At 39.6% G+C, this 23,179-nt stretch overlaps 1 protein-coding gene across 2 annotated transcripts in view; it reads left to right on the forward strand.

Annotated features, from left to right (window-relative positions):
• Positions 1-1,304: 1,304 nt before the first annotated feature.
• The window catches only part of MINDY4B (MINDY family member 4B), a 1,400,689-nt gene continuing 1,378,814 nt past the window's right edge, over positions 1,305-23,179 (forward strand). For both annotated transcript variants that reach the window (XM_044070561.1, XM_044070562.1), the window contains exons 1-2: positions 1,305-1,746; positions 2,313-2,340. In XM_044070561.1, coding sequence (XP_043926496.1) covers positions 1,634-1,746; positions 2,313-2,340 — 141 coding nt within the window. In that variant the 5' untranslated portion in view covers positions 1,305-1,633. The remainder of the gene's footprint in view (positions 1,747-2,312; positions 2,341-23,179) is intronic.

Consider the following 23,179-nt stretch of genomic DNA (forward strand, 5'->3'; position numbering starts at 1 on the left):
CTCTTTAGACATACATAGACCACTGAGATTTTATCTAGACACGACCAAACCTATCCATAAATCTGAAATGCTTTTCATCTCCTGTTCTAGCCCCAGAATGGGAGAGGCTGTTTCCAAGGTTACCTTATCAAAATGGCTAAGGGACTGCATAAGTTTCACCTATTCCCTCAGTAATGAACCTGTGCCAAAAGTTAAAGCTCACGCCACTAGATCTATGGCAACCTTTCCATTCCAGGGCTTCCATAGATGACATCTGTGCAGCTGCTACTTGGGCTAAGCCTCATACCTTTATCAATCATTGCAAATTGGGCCTGGTCTCCAGGGGGAGAGCTGCCTTTGGCTCAGTGGTACTCAGGAATGTTCTTCAATAAGGGCCGCCCATGGACCTCAAGGTAACTTGGGATTCTGTACCATCTGTGATGAATGGAAAGAGTATTAACCACATCAGATAAAGAAGTTATGTCTTACCATAACATTCCATCTGTGTTGTTCATCTTCTTTCATTCATTATTTCCCACCCTCCTTCCCCCTCCAAAGGCTCCTGGGGGTTGCTTTGGGTCTAAGTGGTGCCCTAGGGTAGATGCGCAGAAGTGGCCTCAGTTTTACTTCCTTTTCTCTAGCAAACTTGATCTGAGGTAACAGGGAGAAGGGCATTCTGGGTAGAGACTTAGTTTGAGAGTTTTTTGGCTGGTACGAGCTTGGTAAAAAGGCCGACTCAGTTCCACGGACTCAGAACCGAACTCATCTGTGATGAATGAAAGAAGATGAACAACACAGATGGAACATTATGGTAAGACATCATTTCTTTTTTCTATGTCATGTCATGGCAGGTCTCTTTCCTCACAGAACTTTTGCTTAACTGCAGACAATTTATGTCACTGCATTGTGACACAATACTAAGTGCATTAAGGCGAGTAAAGTTTCCTTTATGGGATTCTTAATGCATAACCCTCAATTAACTAACAAGAGTGTCCTGATGATCTGAAAGGTACCACCAATGCCACCAGGTGTTTATATGTAGTGATATGTCAAATTAAATATCGGCTGAGACAACCACAAACTGAAGAGATACTTCTGTGTTTTACATTTAATTTATTTCAGCAATTCACCTTCCACAGCAGGAACAACTAGGTAGTCTGTACACCATGTTAAGCCTTAAAAGAAAAAGTTATAGAACATTCCCATTCCTTGGTAGCAGTGTTTCATTTATAATCACCTTACCCAACAGACTCCCTAATCAACAAATATTATTACCATGGTGCTAGTTGTACACAGCAGTCTGAATCTAATTATGCTTCAGACTTTTGCATGTGTGCTTTGTGACAGGAATCTAGCTCCTGAGTTGGAAGAACTGCTTTCAAATGAAGAAAGTCCGACAAATGTACTTAGACAAAATAGCTTCATAGGGTGTTAACAGTAATGAGTAGCAGGTATCCTTTGGTCTAATGAAAGATTAATTATCACAGCCTGATTGAATGTCTGCACAGTAAGTGAAGCTGCAGCAGCTGCTGGTTTGTAAGTGAACCTTGTTGGCATTGGAATGTTGGAGAGCAGACGGACATCATTCTAACAAGGCAACATTAGTGTGTTTACTTAAACATTGCAGTCGTTTAATTTTTTTTTTGGTGAATAGATGGAAGCCCAACCAGCTACTACTAAGGAACATGGTTTGGATGCAGACTTAGATGTAATAGCAAGCAAAATCTCTGAATTAGAAAAATGGAAAGATATCTTCTCTGCAGGAAGGTAAGAGATTTATACCAGATTTATAGCATGCAGTGACTATTATGCATATCCTGAACAATAATTGTATTAATGTTTTATATTAAATTGTTTTGTCCCTTTAATATGTAAATTTAGTTTGCATTATTTTATGAGTTGTGTTATAGTATGGTAATTTTCCGACACTATGGATTTACAACTTGAATTTGTTTCAGAAGTCTTGAATGTAAAATGCTTTAAGTAAGAAGACTTCTATGTTTATTTTCTGATTTGGTGATTTCTCTAAAATGTTGCTTAACAGTTTAAATTCCTTTGCTTTCTGATTCTGATAAAATATGCTTCACACATATCCTGTGATTTCTCTAAAATGTTGATTAACAGTTTAAATTCCTTTGCTTTCCTTCACTGTAACCTGAACTTACAAATGTCCTTACATAAAACATTTTAGTCAGTACTGCAAGCCACACGAAAACAACACACTGAATTTCATTTTTGTTAGTGCATTTGTTGTTTGATGTGTTTGCATTTAGTCTGCAATAATTACAATTACTCAGCATGAATTCTAATTGTAATATTAATATCCTTTGCAGGCTGGAACTCGTTGATACAGATAATCAGGTACTTTTGTTTGTTTTGTCTGCTATATTTCAAGAACTTATGGTATTAGTTGTACTGTTTCTTGTTCAGGTCTGTACACATTAGATATTAACTCAGTTTATATGGAAAAGCATATTTTTATTTTTCAGGAAAATTACTAAGGTGTAATGTCCACCTTCTAAGAGTCACAAAAAAATCTAAGTTGACAAGAATTGCATCTGTATCCAAGTATCATTTCAGTTTAAAGTTTAAGCTGCAACAAAAGTCATTGTGGTAGGGATTGCAACTCCTTGAACCTTTACAATGAGGTGCCTGCAGAAGCAGATTTAAGAAACAATGTGGTGGAAGAATACGTGTCCTAAACCAGCAATTTTGTTTGGTTTACATTATGCTGGATTTGTGACAAGACTCCTTGATTTTCCCTCCTGTGTACATATTGTTCAGACTTCAACAAATTCTAATACTAATTTACATGATTCATTCCCTTGAGGAATGTCTTGCTAAATCATGTAGCATTTTTATTTTAACTTTCACATTTTACACATTCCCCTTTTTGTAATTTTGTATAAGATATGTGTCACTCTTTTATGTTTCTTCTAGAGTGGGATGGTGGAAATTCTTTAGTATTAATAGACATGCAGGAATGAGTGAAACCGTTTCTTGCAGTGACATTTATTTTTCAAAAGACTGGCAACCTTGTGAACTGTTATTTTGGAAACAGCTGGTGACTACCAGATTAATAACCATCTAAATGTATTTGTTACATCACAATGCCAAGAGCACTAACATGGATTAAGCACAATTTCCTTTTGTCTTCAGAAGGTGCTGTTTCTGACATGATTTGTAAACCCAAGTAAACCAATAAACACACACCAGTATTTAAAATCCAATGCGCTGGCATGTACATAACATTAACCTCATTGCATGTTTTCATGCAAGGTGTGCAGAAATGGACAACTCCTATTCCCTGTGATTCGGGCACTATGGATGCTGTAATACCCGTGAACACCTGTGGCAGTATGCTGTACTCTACATCATGTTGCTATGCTGACAGTGCAAGTGTAATACTACTGCCTGATAGGGTGCTCAGCATGATGACTGCATAATTTGAGGGTACAGCAGTCACAACCAAGGATAGTACATGCAGGGTGAAAGCAAGGAAGTCACTGCATATGATATGGCGAGTATCACTGATAGCTTACTGTTAGGTTGGCCTGCTGGCGTCAACAGACAGCCACAATTTTAGGAAAGCATTCTGGGTAGCTGTCTGGAAGTGCTTACAGTTTTGAGCAGCCAAACATTGCTCTTGATTTTTATTTTGGTGTTACAGCCACTGCACACAGAGGGGTGCCGACACTACCCTAGTGTTGCAGCTGTGTGTGCCTGCAAGGTTCCAAGCACAAGCACAGCTTTGAAGAGAAGATCATACTGCTCTGCATCCTTGCCATGGTTTCCTGAGATGTACTTTACAGTGGTAGCATTGCCAAAATGTAGTCCTCTTATGCAATGGGTGTACATCTAGCCCCTCAAAAAATGACATCTAAAGCCCCATTTCCATCTTAAGAAAAGCAACCCAAAGCATGATACTGCCATCACCAATCTTCACAGTGGGGATGGTGTTCTTTTGGTGATGCGAAGTGTTGTTTTTGCACCAAACGTACCTTTTGGAATTGTGGTCAAAAAGTTCAACCTTGGTCTCATCAGACCATTACTCATTTTCCCACATGCTTTTGGTTTTGCAAATTTTAGCTGTGCCTAGATTTTGTTTTGTGTAAGAAAAGGCTTCTGTCTTGCAACCCTACCCCTTAGCCCAGACATATGGAAAATACAGGAGATTATCACATGTAGTACACAACCAGTACTTGCCAGAAATTCCTGCAGCTCCTTCAGTGTTGCTGTAGTCTGTTGACAGTCTCCCTGACCAGTTTTCATCTTGTCTTTTCAGCAATTTTGGAGGGATGTCCAGTTATTTGCAACGTCACTGTTGTCCCATATTTTCTCCACTTTTTGATGACTGTCTTCACTGTGTTCCATGGTACATCCAATGCTGTGGAAAGTTTTTTGTACTCTTCTCCTGACTGATACCTTTCACCAGTGAGATCCCTTTGAAGCTTTGTAAGCTCTCTGCGAACCATGGCTTTTGCTGTAGCAGGCAACTGAGTAAATATCAGGAAGACAAGTAGAGGAGCAGCTTCAGGAAGAACAATCAGTAAAATGCAGAACACTGAAGGTAAGTTGAGTGTGGGTAAGTACAAAGATAAGTAATTCAGTGGTAGAGAATATCAGGATAGCTGGGTGTAGTCAGTAAGAGTAAAAGGATAAAGCGGGATATCATTAAGAGCTAGTATAAGACATCAGAAGACATCAGAGATGTAATGTAGAAACACTGTAAGAAAGTGGGAAAAGTAAGTCAGGTATGACTGGATAAGGTTGCTACCTAGTGGTCAGAAATAATATTACAATGGTAGGTTCTAAAGGGAGTTAGCTGGTCTAGTACTAAGGAAAGAGGTATTTACAGCTAAAAGGAGGCTAGAGTAAGGGAATGGGAAGGTATGCCGGTTACAGGACCGAAAGGGGGTATGGCTGCTGGCTGTCCTATCCAGCATATCTATGTTTTATTCTTGTCTTATGTCCTCAGCTGGACTAATGTCTATATTTTACATGCTATATTTTTTAAAGTGTATGATGTAAGTAATACTTAATGTGGAGCTTTTCTCCCCTGGCCTCCGCTGAAAACAAACCTGTGTCCAGTCGGACTCTCCCGGTCAACAAATGTAAATAAAATAAAATAAATAACTAAAATAATATGTCACTGTTAGTGATTGTGATTCATAGACCCAGATTTCAGTCTTTAATGGTGGCACTCAAAGCACCTCCACTGCCTATGACTGAGCACAGCAGCACCTACCAGTTCATCTTGCAGCCAAACAGTGGTTGTATTGTGTTATGATGCATCGCAGGACAACATAACACAGTAAAGAAAAATATTTAGTAAAGTAGGTGTATATACATTACTATGTGATCTCTCCAAAACCTTACAGCACTTTAAAGAATTACATAACTGCACTAAAAGACAGATTAAATCATACAAGAAAATCTACTGCAGTAATCTCTTACTAAATCAATGTTCTAACCCCCAAAAATTCTGGTTTTCTGTTAATAATACACTCCATCCTGGAGCAACCACCCATTCGAATCCAGACCCAAGTAACACTCCCTCTGAAATAGTTGCTCACTTTAACACACATTTTAAAGACAGCATTAAATACCTTACTAAATATTTTCCACCTAACAATTCTGATATGCCCTCTTCTCAGACTCTAGCCACCCCATTTCACCATAAAACCCATCCAGACCTCCTATATCAAATGATTAATCCTTAAACTGAAACCACATTCTCCTTCAGCAGATAATCTGCCAGCATAATACCTCATGGTAGATACCAGTTCCATAGCCTATCCTGTGCATTCCCTAATTAATAGATCTATCAAGGAATCATACATTTCTTCTCTCTGGAAAATAAATCTTAATCATCCTCCTTCATAAAGGAGGAACCTTATTTGCTATAACCAGTTTCAGACCTATTGCCATATTTCCCCCTTTGCCAAAACTTCTGTTGAAATGCATTCACAAATGACTGCTTGAAGACATCCTTCAGGAAAAGCTCCTGACCCCCACACAGCATGGATTTAGATCCATCCATAGCATAACCATGGCCTTATTTACCTTCACAGTTAATATTAACAAGCCAGAGACAAAGGCAGGTTTTCTCTGTATTCCTTGATCTCTCTAAAGCTATTGATCTAGTCTCTCACCAAAAACTCCTCTGTCAACTGTCTACCCTAGAGCTATCACAAGCCTCACTACTGTGGTTTAACAACTATTTAACTAATAGATACCAGTCTGTTAAATGGCTCTCCACCTTTTGTCCCTTCCTTCATTCCTGTGCCACAGGGCTCTATTCTCGGCCTTCTGCTCTTCAATATATTCACTTGCAACCTACATAATTCCTCTCATCAAGCTTCTCTCATACAATACACTGATGATTCTACCCTAATACGTACTTCAGATAGCTTCATATGTCTTCAGAGAATTACTCAGGAAGCCTTTACAACTTTAAAACTTTTTCCTAAAATAATATCACAACTTAAAGTTAACTCACATACAAAACTACTTGGTATGACAATTGATGAACCACGTTTGTATCAGTAAATTCTCAAATCAATGCTTGTATATTAATGTTTGTGAATATCAATACAAATGTTATTATGCTGTCTACTATGCTATGTATTCCCTGAAACTGCATTGTAAAATTTGTTATTGTAAATATTGATTGCATTACATTTGATACCTTGGAGCTTTTCTCCCTGGGCCTGCTCTGAAAAAGGCACCTGTGCCCAGTCAGATTTTCCCAATAAATAAAAGTCAATAAATAAATAAATGCCCTGTGTGATTATTGGTCACAGTAGAGTTGTGTCCATCTCTCTGTCTCTAGGATAGCAGTCACATAGTTATTGTCAAATCTGATGACAAGACCATTTTAACTGCAGTTACTTACAATCCAAGTTTTTTCTTTCTGTGCTGTGCTCTGCTTTCATTGTTATGCGTGATTCATAAAGATGTTCCATTCATTAGACATGACAGTGGAGCTTGACTCATTGTCGTACTGTGGTACCATAACTGTCCTTCTCCATTCACACATACTACATATCCCTAGACCTCACGCAGCAGTCATCAGGAAAGCAGGTCTAAGCCCAAAAGTCCCATTAAGTCTGATTTTACACAGGGAAATGTTTTAGTCATAGGAGACTCCATAGTTTGGTTTACAGACTACACGTTTACCAGACTGGACAAAACAGGGTGACTGTAAGCTGCTTATCCAGTGACAGGATCTGTGATGTTACAAGGGCCCTTAGATCACTTACGTCAGACAAATATGACCATGATGTATATATTGGTAAATTAAGGAATAAGCCTCACTGGTGGAACTTCTGTATTAATAACCTGTGCAAGAAAAGAAGGAAAATAATGATAATTTGTAAGAACTTTCTGTCACCTCAAGAGTACACTGAAACATGACAACAAGGAACTTAAAATACTATTAGAAAATGTAGTATGAACTTAAAAAATGTCGTCAGTTATATCAGAAAATTAAGGAATGATGTCATCAATACATTTAGTTCTCCAAAATATCAACCATTCTGACCCCAAGGATATAGCTAATATATTAGTGATAAATTTAATGTTGATTTTGTTTCCTCCTAACAACATTGTTTCCCTCAAAGTACCTGAGAATTTAGTTTCCTCTAAAATTGCATTGGAATAAGTCTTAGAATCCTTGTTAAAGGCAAAAAATAATACTTCCAAGGGACCAGACAATATACTAGACTGCATTCTCATCATTGACAAGTATGCAGTGTCTGAGCCTCCTCTTACTTGCTTCATCCGCAGCCCATGTACAGGGTTTGTTTCTAATGTCTGGAGAACAGCCACTCTGCATCCACTATACAAGGCTGGATCTTCTACAAACCTGGGTAATTATCAACCCTTCAGCCTCACCAGCCTTATATGAAAAGCCATGTAACCTATCATAGTAGAACTCATTTATTCAGACATAGGCAACCTAATTGATCTATATTCCAGTCTGGTTCTGTGTCTTGAACCAAATAAGTTTATTTGAAAAGGTTAGACTGGCTGTGAATGGTGGTCTTTCTCTGCACACTGCTTATCTTGACCTGATCAAGGCTTTTGACACTATTCCTCATGCTAGTATTATTGTAAATTTAGACAAGCTTAATGTGAATCGCTCCATTACCTGCTGAATTGCAGAATGGCTAAACAGTAGATCGCAAGCTGTGAAAGTTGCTGATCCCCCTTCCAAATATAAAATTGTAAGTTGTGGGGTGCCATGGCAATCAGTTCTAGACTATTTCCTGTTTAGCATTTATTTTGCAGACATTTAAACCAATATCCCAGAAATGTGATTAATCAAGTTTGCTGATGATTGCAAACTGGTGCTATCATCCGCTCATTCACTGATGCACAACAGCTCCAACATTGGCCGGGATATGCACATATATATTGTATCAAAAACAGTCTCAATCTAAATGAAAGAAAGTGCAGCATAGTAGTATTTGTCAGAAAAGTTGCTCCCATCTCATATGTTATAAATGGTACTTATCTTCAGATAGATATATGGTCATAAGAAACCTAGGTACTTATGTGGATAATTTTCACTCATTCGCTCATTATGTTTCCACCAAAGTCAGGAAATCCTTCTGTCTGGCCCAGCTGATTTCCAAGGGAGTATCTTCAAGATCCGAAGAAATTATCCTACCACTGTACTCTTCCCTTATCAGAGACATAATTTAATACAGTGCCCCCTTTGGAATGTACAAATCCAAATATATCACTCAATCAGAAAGGCCCCAGAGATTTCTAACCAAGAAAATTAAAGGTCTTAAATTTTTTAACTACTCTGATAGATTAGCACAACTGCCTTTATAATCAGTAGCCTACAAGTTGCTGCGAGGTGACCTGTGTCTTGCTTTTTGAGCCATGAAAGACCCAGTCCTATTTAACCCCCTCTCTCTTTGCAAAACCAGTGGCTCTACTAACACCCACATTAAGGATCTAACTCTGCACCAACAAATAAGCAATATTCACTGGAGAGAGAGGTTCCTAACTCAATGTATTTCTTGCATATGGAATAAACTTACCAGTACAGGTCAATCAAAGTACTACTTTGGCTGCCTTAAGTCTAATTTAATGACTGGATGGGTAGAAACAAATTTACAGCAGCATTATCATGTACAGGCCTGCTTGATTTGGGAGGTGAGCACTATATTAATTGCTTGAAATGTGTCTTCTTAAAGTTGTATATGGCTAGGCATATTATAGTCCCTGTGGTTGCTTGTCATATGAGGGGCTCACTTTTATGTGAGCTCTCACTGGTGGGAGCTTTCCAGCATCACTGTATGGAGGTAAGCCATGTTTGAGTGAGATAGCAGGTTTGTCAGCAACTTAAGGAACTCAATTGCTGCTGGGGATTTGGAGAGATACAGTTGGAGTTGTTTTATTTGAGCTAATATAGTTTGCTCAGTACTGCATACTGAGCTACAGATTAGCATAGAAAGTAGATCACTCCTTGTGAAGTACACCATTACTCTATGCTGTGCAGGTACTTTTTTGTAGATTACTTAGTTTTTACCAGCCAGTTGAACACTGGCACTGGCTTCATGAACTGTGTACAGTTGACGGGAGGGGGTCAGTGTTTGCATATGCGTTCTGTGCATGGAGTACAGTGCTTAACTATATGTTAAGACTACGTACAAAACTTTACTTCACTATCTAGGTTGCTTTGTGAATTACATATGTCTTTTGTACGCCATTCTAGGATACAACAGCAGTGCTTCACAGTGCGAACTGTTTATGAATAGCACTATAAACTTTTTTTAGTATGTGATAAAAATCTCCCTACATAATATTATTCTACTCTGTGAATCCATTATCAGACCTTTGTCAGGTACTGTTTATAGTATCTATCATAAGTTGTAATGGCAAGTCTAATGCTTTAAACTAATTAGACAGATTTATTTTTTATTTTAATGTTATTACATAAGATTTGTAATTGTTCGATAAGAAACACAGTTTTGAGCTTGTTTGATGTTTAGTTTTTTAAAATACAAGAAAAGTAACAACAGTATTGCATGGAATATTCCTCTGTATTTTAAAAATAAAAACTATGTATTTTCTGATGTCCTTACATTCACTGCTGCAGTATTCTTAACATTTGGGATCCCCTGCCATGGAGGCCCATCGTCTGGCCCATATACCAAAGACTTTCTGTTGCATTTAAAGGAACGCCTGAACATCACTCAAATGCTCCTTGCATACCGGGTCTATATTATAAACACGAATGTTCAGGTCGTCGAACACCTAAATGTCGACACCTACACAGTGAAAGTTGAAAACCGCGAACGGCCACTTCCGCAAATTTTTTCACAAGGAAAAAATTTGCTTGGCCAGTGGACAGTAAAACAAACTTTCAACCCTAATCAAGTGGGAGGCTTCACCCCCCACACCCGCCCTAACTAAATATACCAACTCCGAGATTGGTCTACATTGGGGAAAAGGGCAAATTCCCATTGACAGCCAAACAAATGTTTTCCCAGTGAAAAAATTTGCGGAATTGGCCATTCGCAATTTTCAGCTTTCGCTGTTTAGCTGTCGAAGTTTAGGTATTCGACAACCCAAATGTTCATCTTTATAATATAGGCCCTTGCATACTATAGGGCATAAAGGTGATGTTCAGGCTTACCATAAACAGAATTTCTTTGCTGTCAGTCCAAATACGTCTTTTCACCGTCACTCTGTTTACCTGCATCTGTTTTGCCAGTTGAACGCATTTTCATTCTCCAGTAATTACCTATGTCTGTTTGCAGTGTAGATAAGTTCCCCATTGGGTTTTTTGTTTTCTCTTGCTTTTTTGTGCTCCTTGGGGTTAATGTCATCCAGGAAGGGTAAATGTCAGTGTGGGAGATAGATTCCCCATAAAGACCACCACGATAAGTTTTGAGACTGAGTCGGATTCTGATGATGAATCCCTGACTTATTCTACTCAAATTCCTTCTCCTTTGGACTGTGGGTCAGAGGAAGAGGAAGAATCTATTAGTCCTGATATGCCTTTTGAGGAAATTTCCTTTGGGGATACACTCTCTAGGATGATGGATTTTTTTTTAATTGGGATTGTGCTTCTAAACCTGAAGCTATTCCTCCTGTTTTGGTTGCTTTGCTGGATATTTTTTCCAATGCCTCTCATGCTCCTGATTCTTTACCCCCTGCTTCAAAGAAGCCTGATGGGTTTTATAGGTTGCCTTTGGATTGTTTCTTTTTGTAGAAATGTCCTGCTTGTTGACCATCTGTGGTCTCTGTTGCTTTGATAAGCCATCACAATTGCTTCCTTCGCCTAAGTTATTGCATTCTGACAAAGTTAGCAGAACTATGGAATGGCTGGGTAAGAAGGTTTACACTTCTGCTGTCCTAGGTTTTAGGGCTATTAATTATCAGACCCATATGTCTAGGTATGTGCTGGCTCTTCTTTCTTAGGCCTGTCAACTTATTTCTGATTTTCCTGAGTCTGAGGGTAAAACTTCTGTTCTTTCCTTGTTAAAGACTTCCTCTCAAGTCACTTGTCATTCTATTAAATGTAGTTATGATGTGCCAGATGCCTCTTCTAGGGCTACTGTGTTTGGTTCAGTTTTGAGGAGATATGCTTGACTTAAGCTCCAGCCTCAACCTGATAATATTAAAGCTAAGTTGATGGATGCTCTCCTGGATTCTGAACTTTTGTTTGGGGAAGCTGCTGCTGGTTTGTTTAAGTCCCTTCAGGATAAGGGTAAGACTTTACAGGATCTTAAATATATTTTTGTTTCTCCTGTGCCTAAATTTCAGAGGAGCTATCCCACTAAGCCTGCCTTTGTTTGTAGACATTCCTGCCTTACTACTAAAGGCAAGAAGAGTGACAAACGGGCTTCTCCTGCTAAGGATACTCAGTTTTCAAGGTTTTGGAAGCCTTCCTTTCCAGACAAACCAGGTGCTGTTTGATTGTCCGTCTCCTCCCAGCCACATTCCCCTTTTCCTTCGCCTTTCTTTTTCTCTTCCTGGTTGGCTTCAGATCACTCAAAATTCTTGGGTTCTGTCAATCATTTGTCAGAGGTACTTCATTGTGTGGAAATCCCGCCCTTCTTTTATGGGCATTCCTCAACCTCCTCAGGAACAGCTTCCCTTTTTCCCCAGAGGTTCTTCACACTCTATTGACTCAGGGCATCAGAATGATGGATGCCATGAAACCCAGAGCTCTCAGAAATTCCCTATTCAAGATGTACTTGTGTCCCAAAGGGGGAAAGGGTTCTACTCCAGGCTGTGTCTAGTGCCAGGAAAAGAGGGTGCTTGGAGACCTATTCTAGACATCTCTCATCTAAACACTTTTTTAAAAGTGCCTTCCTTTTGGATGTTGTCTCTTCAGAATCTGTTTTCTGTCCTGCTCCCTCAGGTCTATATGGTACCTCTGGATGTCAAGGATACTTATCTCCATATTCCAATCCATCCTCTTTTCAGAAAGTTGTTACATTTCTCTATTTCTTCCTGGCATTTTGAGTTCTCTGTTTTGCCCTTTGGCCTTTCTCTGCCCCAAGGATGTTCACCATATGCTTTGCTCCTGTGACTTCTTTTTGCAAAAGTTAAGGTATCCAAATATTTCCTTACTTAGACAATCTGTTGATTCAGGCATCCTCTCCAGACACTCTTTTGCAAAATATTAATTTTGCTGTTTTCCTTCTTCAGATCCTGGGGTTCACAATAAATTTCACAAAGTCTTCTCTGACTCCTTCTCAAGATCATGTGTTTCTGGGTTGCAGAATTCAGTCAGTTCCTATGATTGCATCCCTGCCCCCTCTGAAGGCCTTAACTCTCATTTCTTTATTTCACACTCTTCTTCTTCTGGCTTCCATTACCACCAGGGAATTTCTGAGAGCTATGAGTTTCATGGCTTCCATCATTCTGATGCTCCCTCTGGCCAAACTTCACATGTGAACGTTTCAGTGGTTTCTGAAGTCAGTGTGGCTTTACCATGCATGTCCTCTAAACTTTGTAGTTCCTCTTCTTCCTTGTCTCAGACAGGAGCTTCACTGGTGGATTCGGCAATTGTTTCTGAACCCAGGGATCCCTTTTCACCCCCCTCTTCCCTCTCAGAAATTGTTCACAGGCACTTCAGACATGGGTTGAGGGGTGAATTTTGGCTCCCTGAAAGTACAGGGGGTGTGGTCGCCTCACCAGCAGAGGGGAGCACATCAGTGTCAAAGAGATGAGAGCTCTTTTGCTGGTCCTTCAGACCTGTGGCATTGTCTTCACAGACAATGCCACAGTGATGTGGTATATCAACAAGCAAAGAGGAACGAGATAATACCTTCTTTGTCAATTGGCACTTCCGGTATGGGATCTTGCTGTCAAGTATCATGTGACTCTTCAGGTGGTTTATATCCCTTCCAGTTAGAACATTATGGCACTCACTCTGAGCAGGTTCTTAATTCAGTCCCATGAATGGATGCTTCACAAGGATATGTTTCTGGACATTATTCACCAGTGGGGTACTCTTGAAGTGGATTTTTTGCCTCCCCTCTGAACATAAAACTTCATCTGTTTTGTGCCAGAGTCCCAGATCCTCTGGTATGGAAGGTGGACACTTCTCATTCTCTTGGAAGGGGATGTTTCTTTATGCATTCTCTCCCCTTCCTCTCATTCTGAAAGTCCTGTTCAAAACTCAACAGGATGCCCACAAAATCATTTTGGTGACTCCCTTTTGGCCAGAACAGCACTGGTTCCTTCTACTTCTGCATCTAGTCAAGGGCAATCATCACAAGTTACCTCACAGGATGGATCTAATCACACAAGACAGGGGATCTCTCATCCATCCTCACCTGTCCACGCTTCAATTGACATTGTGGGTGATAGGATTTTTGACTCCTCATAGACACCTTTTTTCTGAAGATGTGCTGCAAGTCCTCCAGGAGGCCAGGAAACCCACTACTAGGAAATCCTACTTATCCAAATGGAAGAGGTTTTCTATTTGGTGTCTGTCTCATAATCTAAACCTACTTACTGTGGATGTTCCTTTGGTTCTCCCTTATTTGTGTGAGTTGCTCAATGCTGGTTTGGTTTATTCTTCTATTAAGGCCCACTTATCAGCTGTCTCTGCTTGTCTGCCTTTATTTCCTCCTTGAGCTTCTAGATGCAAGGTTAAACAAATTTTCAAAGGTGTCCTTAATATTAGACCTCCCAGGAAGCCTGTTCCACCTGCCTGGGATCTTAATTTTGATTGAGTCTGCTGTTTCAGCTTCCTTGCAGCATTGTTATTGGAAGACTGTTCTGTTAGCTCTTACTTCTGCCACATGGGTGTCTGAGTTGCAGGCCCTTATGGCTTTTCCTCCTTATTTGATTTTTTCATGAGGACAGGGTGTCCTTATGCACTTATCTCTCTTTTATGCCTAAGTTGGTTAATGAGCTTTTCCTTAATCAGTCTATTAATCTGACTACTTTTTTCCCCTCTCCACAGTCTGACAGTGAGAGGGTGCTGCATACTTTGGCTATGCATAGGCAACTCAGAATTTATTTGGATCAGACTAAGGCTATTCGAAAATCTGATTGTTTCTTTTCATCCTAGATCTTTGGGTCTAGCTGTATCTAAGCAAACCATTTATTGGATTTCTAAGGCTATTTCCTTTTGTTACACCTTTTATGGCAAGAGCCTACCTTCTTCAGTCAAGGCTTATTCTACTAGAGCGATGGCTTCTTCTGGTGCTTTTTTCAAGGGCTTAGATACTAATTCTATTCTTAAAGCAGCTACCTGGTCTTCTGTGCATACCTTTACTAAGCACTACATGTTATATGGCATCTCTAGAGCTAGGGACAGTTTTGCTTGTGCGTTCTCCATGGCTTCTTAGGGGACTCATCTTATTCTCCGTCCCCCTCCCAAGTTTCTTCTTGAGCTTTGACACTCTCCTGAATGTTAAGAATACTGAAGCAGTGAATGTAAGGACATAGTACAGTTGTGTAAAATCTTACCATAATGGTAAGTGTCCTTGCCTTCACTGCTTCACTGTTCACTCCCTTCTTCTACCCCCCCCCCCCCAGACCTTACCTTCCTGGATGTACAGGTTACCTCTTGAGTTACTTGGACTGATGCTCCTACTGGGCAATCAGTTCTGTTTATGATACGCCTGAATGTCATCTTTATGCCCTACAGTACACAAAGAGCATTTAAGTGATGTTCAAGCATACCTTTAAATGCAACAGGAAGTCTTTGGTATACTGGCTGGACAACGGGCTTCCACGACAGGAATCTCAAATGTTAAGAATAATGCAGTAGTGAAGTCAGGGCATCTACTGTTATGGTAAGATTTTAAACAACTCTACTTTCGTAGAACAATAATTGTTTGGTAAAATGCATATAAATATGTTTCCATGATATTGTCAAAACCATTGTTTAAGTGAACCCTATTTCAGTATTTCTGTTGTTGCTGTCTGCAGTTCTGATTGTCTTTAAGTGTTCTTTGCCATCATTGTAAAAGAAATTCTTAACTGCCAGTGCAAGTAGAAATAAATTATCAAATTGTACTGAAATTAGTTGCCACTCTGTTTTTATTTTATTTTTTATTCTAATATGCTTTTTGTCTTATTTTACTTTTAGTTGGCTATAACAATTTGCTATTAGTGTGTTGCTTTATAATACAAAAGTAAATGTCAATCTTTAGTTAGTATAGTGTTATATGTGAAATATTTACCCTTCTCTGAGAGATAGTGTAGATATAGGAATCCATGTGGAGACATTTTTCCATGTATACTGCCATATTATTCCCCAATATTGCATTTTATTTTTATAAGAAACATTATTTCCTGTACATAAGCATGTCAGATTCCAAACAACTTACTCTGGTGTAAGCCTGCTGCAATTCTAAAATACTTGCTGTTGGTGGACATTACGTACTCCAGTCCAGTGTATGGCCTATCTATAAAGCAGACTAAAGGGGAACCAGATTCTGAAAGCAAGTCTTTTGGAATTGGGCCCTGTATCTCCACGATCCCTGTAAATGAATGCAGAATATTTCACTGTTTATTTAATCCACAAAACTTTCTACTTGCAAACTTAGAATGTGTAAGATAACACTGTATATGTGTCAGTCTGGATAGTCTTACACTACTATTAATATCTTTATGTTGCTATCTGAAATGTTTTTGAATTATGTGCAGTGCTTGTGATGTTCATCATAATGATGACTGCTGCAGTAGCCTTAGCTATATGAGTTATAGCCTGCCAAGGATATAACAGTCAACCAGCTTTCAAAGCTTTGGTTGACCTTCCATGCAGCCAGATTGTCAAGCGTGTCAAGTTGAGCTGACAAAAAGAAAAGTCTGGGCATTATGCCCTTCAGAGCTTTACTGACACTAAAGAGTGTGCCCCTCTGAGGCTTTCTAAGGTCAACAGTTGGATTGTCCTTTCCTTCTCTGGGCAGATAAGTTCTCGTTGGGGAAAAAGCTTCCACTTTGCTAATTTTATCTATGTTTTATTACTTTTCTCTTCAGGAAAGTTATTGTAAAACTAGGAGTGTTTTGTTTTAATGGACTGTCTTGAGACTATAATAAACTTTTAATTGGAGCACTTGTTTTTTTCTGTCAGTTTAAAAGTACTGTAAATTAACTGAAAACATTTTTTTCTGTGGAGAAAATGTGATTATTTTTCCTTGGTGGAGCTGTTATGGTGTTCTAATGTACTTTTTACTGTTTTTTTTCTGCGAAAAAAGTGACTTTTGGGGACTGGTAGTGTTTACAGACAATTGATGCTTGTCCTCCCCTGGAAAGAGGCACCATTTTTGGCTTGACCATGGAACAGATGATCAATTCCATGCTTAGTCCTTCTTCCAGCCACAAAAAAAGAAAACAATAAACAAACAGCCTTGTCCATCACAGCAGGCTAGCAGTTTGCTTCAGCTGCAAGTGGGTGACTCTGCTGTGGCATTTGTTGTACTTCAGACCACTTATCTTTTACCCTGGATCACTCTGGCATAGCACATACAGCCACTATGGACCAGGGGTTATCCATGTCCTCTGCGGATGTTGGGGTCTCCTCACTGAGCAAGGGAGAGCCACTCTTGTCAGTCCTTGGAGAGAGAACAGGGAATGTTTCCCTGTTGTGTGAGAATGCTGTGCCCATCAATAGAGATACAGCTGCTTTCATTAGCAATATGGTTGTCCCCATTTTTCTTTTCAAAAAGAAACAGAAGACCAAGCATGTATCTACTCCTCAAATTTCTTTAGATATGAGTAGTTTACTGGGTCTGGCTCAGGGTTTAATTCAAGCTATTGATCCTTCTTCTAAAATATTTTCTTGTAAAGGAAAGAGGGATTCCTCTTTTACTGAAGAGATTCAAGATTCTGAATCTGAACATGAAGATGCAGGGTGGGATACAGTTTTTTTTCCTTAAATTTCTGATTCAGACTCCGAAGAGAGTTCAGTTTCTGATTCTTTCTGTGGTGGTTTCTCTTTCTCCGAGGCTACTGCTAGAATGTGCCAGTGTTTTCAGTGGGAAAGCACTGAGGTTTCTCAGTTCCTCAAAAAATGCTATGAGTTGTTACAGAAGGATTTTCCAGAACCTACACCTATTCCTCCTGTTCTCTCTGCTTTAGAGGATGTATGTATGTGTGTGTGTGTGTGTGTGTGTGTGTGTGTGTGTGTGTGTGTGTGTGTGTGTGTGTGTGTGTGTGTGTGTGTGTGTCTTACTGCCTGCAGTTTTCCTGATAGACGGCCAGATTGCCCCCAAATGGCAGACATAATGTATAAAGTTCCTCTGTCCTTTAAATTTTTATATACAATTCCCAAACCTGACTAATCAGTTATAGCTTTAGTTGATCCTGCTGCTGCTTAATTACTTAATTCCTGACGTACTCTTTCTGATAAGGATGGGAAAATTTATTGATAGGTATGGGAAAAATATATACTTCTGCAGCTTTGATTTTCAGAATTTTTAATTGCCAGATTGTTTGATTTGATAAATTCTGAAAGTATGTGGAATGTTTTATCTGCAGTTTCTTCTTTTGAGGAAACATCTGTCTTAAATAACTTAGTTTCTTCTACTGCACAGGTCACTACTCACTGTTTACAGTGTGTATATGGCTCTATTGATACTTGCTCCAGGGCTATGGCCACTGGTACTGTTTTGAGGAGGTTTGCATGGCTACATTCTCAGAACCTCCCAGATGATGTTTAAAATGAGATTTTATATTGTCCCTTAGATAGAGATTTAGTGTTTAACCCCTCTGCTGCAGAGATGATCAAAAGGTGTGATGAAGGGGGCAAGATGATCCAGGGAATCTCTAGGATTTTTCAGCTATCCTTTTCCAAATTATCCAAAGGATTTTTTTATCGCCTCATCCAGTTATGGCAGAAAAAGAATAAACAGTCTCAACAACGGATGTTTAAGAAGAAATGGCAAGGGAGTTCCAAAAAGATGTCTTGAACCTCCCCAAACCAAGGACAGTCCAACAAGTCTGAATGACCATTCAAGATACCTTGTGAACCCTTCTCCCGGCCTCTTTTTTCTTTCAGAAAGTCCGAATATCCATTTTTCTGTTTGTCAACAGATGTTTTTCAGACCATTGGGTTCTGAAATCATTCATCAAGGTTATAGCTGGCAGTGCGATGAAATTCCTCCTTTCCAGGTGGCCATTTCTCATCCTTCAGGTCAGACTCTTTTATTTTCACCTGTTCTTCATCACATGCCGTGCTACATCCAATTCCTCCTTCCAAGTGGGGAAAGGTTTTTATTCAAGGATGTTCCTGGAGCCAAAGAAAGAAAATGCTTGGAGGAATCCTCGATCTTTCTTTCATAAATGTGTTTGCAATAGTGCCTAAATTCAAAATTAGATCACTTCACAACCTGTTACCTCTTCTTCCTCTTTCCATTTTACTGGTAAAATTACAATTGAAAGATGCTTATCATCACATCCCTATTCATCTAGATTTCAGACATTTCTTAAGGCTTTGTGTATCTGCATCACATTATCAGTTTTCTGCCTTTCCATTTGGACTATCCACTGCAACAAGAGTGTTCACAAAGTATCTAGCTCAAGTTATAGCTCTTTGCAGGCTACAGGGTATCTACATTTTTTCTGTATTTGACTTGCTTATCTTTGCATGTGTCAGAAATCTCTCTCTTAGGTGAAAGATCTGTTACACCAGCTGGAATTCCAAAAGAACATTCAAAAGTCTTTCTTGACTCCTTCACACAGCATTGTATACATGGGATGTCAACTACACACCTCATTTCAAACAGATTTTTTTCCACAGGAAAAATACATGTTTATTTAGAGCTATTTCTAAGGTTTTCCAGTGAATACCTCAGAAGTTTGGGTCTCATGTTATCTGTGATTCTCATGAAACCCCTGGCAAGATTCGACAGGAGAAAGATACTGTGTTGTCTGAAATCTCCTTTGGTCCCAGCATCAGCCCCTTTATCTTTTCAAATCCCAGTGCTGGAGCCTGTCAGAAGAGAAATCATTTGTTTGAGACAACAGATATATTTAAATCTGGGTCTCCCATTCTCCCTTCCTGCTCCAGAGCAGTCAATAAGGACAGACACTTTGCACTTTGCTTGGGGAGAAGATTCAGGAGGGCTAATCTTGCAGGGGTCTGGAACACTGAGGACAGATGCAAACAAAAAAATATCAAGGAGAAGCTTACCCTGATTAAGGAACTTGGCTCTATGAACCACCTTTGATGCCCAGGACCTCTTCAAGTGGTTACAGACAATAACATAGTCATGTAGTACATCAACAAGCAAGGGGGAACCAGATCGTAGCCCTTTTGTGGACTAGCCATGTTATCTTGGGATATAGCTTCACAGCACAATCCCACTCAAAAGCAAATTACATTCCATCAGAGCAAAATTGTGGGAACATGTCAGTCTGTCAACGGCAATTTCAGAGTATACAAAAAAACTGAAGCCAGTTCACCTAAACCTTCTTTGGTGAAAGTGGAGATCGCCTTTTCCTCCAAAGTTTTATGACCTTGGAGTTTCTATATATAATTCCAGGGAGTATGGAGATGTCCCTCCACATGGGGGGAGGTGCAGGTGGGCTTACCCCTACAAAAAATATTGTTTCATTGTTCACTGAAGGCTATTTGTCGAACTGGTTTTGGTTAATTTGCATTTGTCAAAACAGCCTTTGATGGCTGGACATGAATCTTAAAGTTGTATGGCAGACAAACTGAGCAGGACCAAGGCAGATCCTCATGAATGGAAACTAGATTGAGGGGGTCTTCCAAGATTTGATCTATCTGTGAGGAGTTCCTAAAGTAGACCTCTTTTCCTCCATTCAGCTGGCAAAATTATGTCCCAGGACACCATGCAAGAAGTCTTGGAAGACAGATGCCTTTTCTTTTCCTTGGACAGGAATGTTCCTGCATGCTTTCCCACCCTTTCCACTAATATCCAGTGTACTTCTGAAGATACAGAAGGAATCTCCCAAAATCATTGTGATCACTCTCTTCTGGCCCAGGCAATAGTGGTTGTCCTTTCTTTTGGAAATGGCCAGGAGCAATTACCCCTAGCTTCCTCTCAGACTGGATTTACTTTCACAAGAACAAGAGTGTTTGATACATCCCAGCATCAATCACCTTCAGCTGATTGGCTGGATGATAAGGTTTTAATTCATTTTAGACACCTGTTTACTGAGGCTATACAGCAGGTACTAATGGAGACAAGAAAGCCTGCTATTAGAAAGTCATTTCTTACTAAATGGAAAAGTTTTACTATTTGGTGCCAACAACCTAAGCAGCACCCATTCAGGGCTAGTTGTTTTCTGGTTTTACAACATTTGTGTGAGTTACTATCCTATGGCCTTTCTTTTTGCTCCATCAAGATTCATTTATCAGCTATTCCAGCATATCTGCCCATGGATCCTTCCCTTTCAATGCAGTCTCATGTCAACATTTTCCTGAAAAGGGTTTTGCATAAGAGGCCTCCAAGAAAACTGGTGCCCATCCTTGAGATCTTAATTTTGCATTAGAGAAGGTAACACCTGCTCCAGCTGAACCAGCTAATCTGTCTGACTTGAGGTTCTTAACATTGAAAACAGTTTTACTGATTGCTCTGACCTCTGCAAGAAGGATATCTGAGTTAAAAGCTCTTATGGTGAGTCATCCATACCTCATTTTCGACCGAATGGGCTTCTTTGAGAAATAATTCTTCTTTGATGCCTAAAGTGGTACCCAAATTTACTTTAAGCCAAACTATCCATCTCCTCATTTTCTTTCCTTTACCTAAAAATGAGGGAGAAAGGATGCCGCATACCTTGGATGCTCACAGACAACTCAGATACTATCCATGGATCAACTGTTCTTTTCTTGCGAAGGTAAGAAAAAGGGACATTCTGTGCCAAAATAGTATTTCCAAGCTGTTCTTTAATGCTATTACCTTTTCATCTGATGTTGTCTTTTTTATCCGTTCCTCAAGCAATGGGTCTCCGATCAGACCTCTGATTCAACTACAGCCATTTCTAAAGATGGCTCCATAGTTTGAATTACTTCCCTTACCCATAATTTTCCTGTTAGCTAGAATGGGTCTGTATTATATTTTCGAAAGTTTCAAACATCGAACACCATATGGTTGACACCATATGAACGGTTTTAAATTTCGAAAATATAATAAAAAAAAATTAAATAAATAAATATACTTACCCACATCCCTGCTACTTAAATATTCCTACTCCAAGATCGCACTACATTGAAGTAAAGGGAAAATATTCCCTATGGTGATTTCCGTGTTACACGCGTGACGTTTCGACATTTCGACCAATCGGGTTCGCTCAATATGCGTTCACCGTTTACAATTTTTGATCACGTGATAGGAACCCAGCTAGAACTACCTCAGATCTTGTTTGTTGCTTCAGCAAATGGATGTAGTGCACTGTAGCTTGAATATGGTGGATAGGATATGTGTTATTTTATATTTCATTGGTATTCTTACCTATTTTTTTTGTTCCTGCCTCCCCTATCTCGCATTTGTTATATAGATATAGATGGATACATAGATAGATATATAGATAGATAAAAAGATAGATAGATAGATAGATAGATAAAAAGAAGGTTATTTTACTTATTTCTTCTCTTTCTAGATAAGAATACTTTATTTGCCCTAAGGATATATTTTTTACACCTCAAAGGAATTTTTCCCAAAACCAGAGAGGTGGCAGGAAAATATGGTTGTGTAAGTCACAAGGCTCTTCCCTGGACTCCTAGGGGGACAGGTCCTCTGTGGCAGAGAGGGCAACTCCAATGGCAGATGACACCCTTGTGGCAGAGGAGGCCCGCAGAACTAGGGTTTAGAGGTCCTTTTTCTGGGAAGCTTTACCAGCTCTCCTGAAAGGTTGCCCAACTACAGCACACTGGAGGCAGTCAGGGGCACTTATCTCTGCACCCAGAAACCTGGACAGCTGCCACCAAAGACACTTGGGTGCAGAGAATTATTTCTACATTTTATTGCATACCATTTTTCCTTCAGCACCCCCCCCCCCCCAGAAAGTCTTCAAAACTTCATGATGTTCCACCTAGTCAGAGGAAAGCAGCAGCTACAGAAATAGAAAAGCTACTGTCCAAAACAGCCATCCATATGGCCTCCACAAACCAACAAGGATTCAAAACTTACTTGAGGTTCTTTTTGGTGCCAAAGAAAAAACTGGGGCCTGAGGCCTAACTTGTATCTTTTCAATTTAAACCAGTAAGTCAAACACTCCAAATTCCAAGTGGTCATGATTCAGTCCATTTTACTGCTATTGTACAAGGACAATTGGATGTGCTTGACAGATGTCCAGGATGCATACTGTCACATAAAAATAGACAAGCACTCCAGGAGATACCTATGCTTCTAGCTGTGAGCCAGTCACTACTAGTTAAAGGCACTGCCCTTTGGTCTTACCACAGTCCTGACGTTGCTCATCATGTGCATGGCAATGATCACAGATAGAATTCTGGGTTTTTCCATATCTTGACAACTGCCTCTTCTCTGCTCCCATCAAGCCTCTACGGATCAAAGCTAATGAATACTTGTTTCAACAATGCTTTCATCTGGACATTACAATGACCTATGCCAAGTCTCAGCATTCCCCACTCAAGTCCTGGATTTTATTGGTGCTCATCTGGATACGGTGTCACAAATTGCAAACCTAGCATAAACAAGAATAGGCATTTATCCCACATCCTCTCTTTTACTTCCCTGCCAGCAAGGTTGGTGTTACAACGCCTTGGATC

This window comes from Protopterus annectens, chromosome 4.part1 (genome assembly GCF_019279795.1).
Source record: "Protopterus annectens isolate FY-2018-M chromosome 4.part1, PAN1.0, whole genome shotgun sequence".
In the NCBI taxonomy this organism is placed as follows: Eukaryota; Metazoa; Chordata; order Ceratodontiformes; family Protopteridae; genus Protopterus; species Protopterus annectens.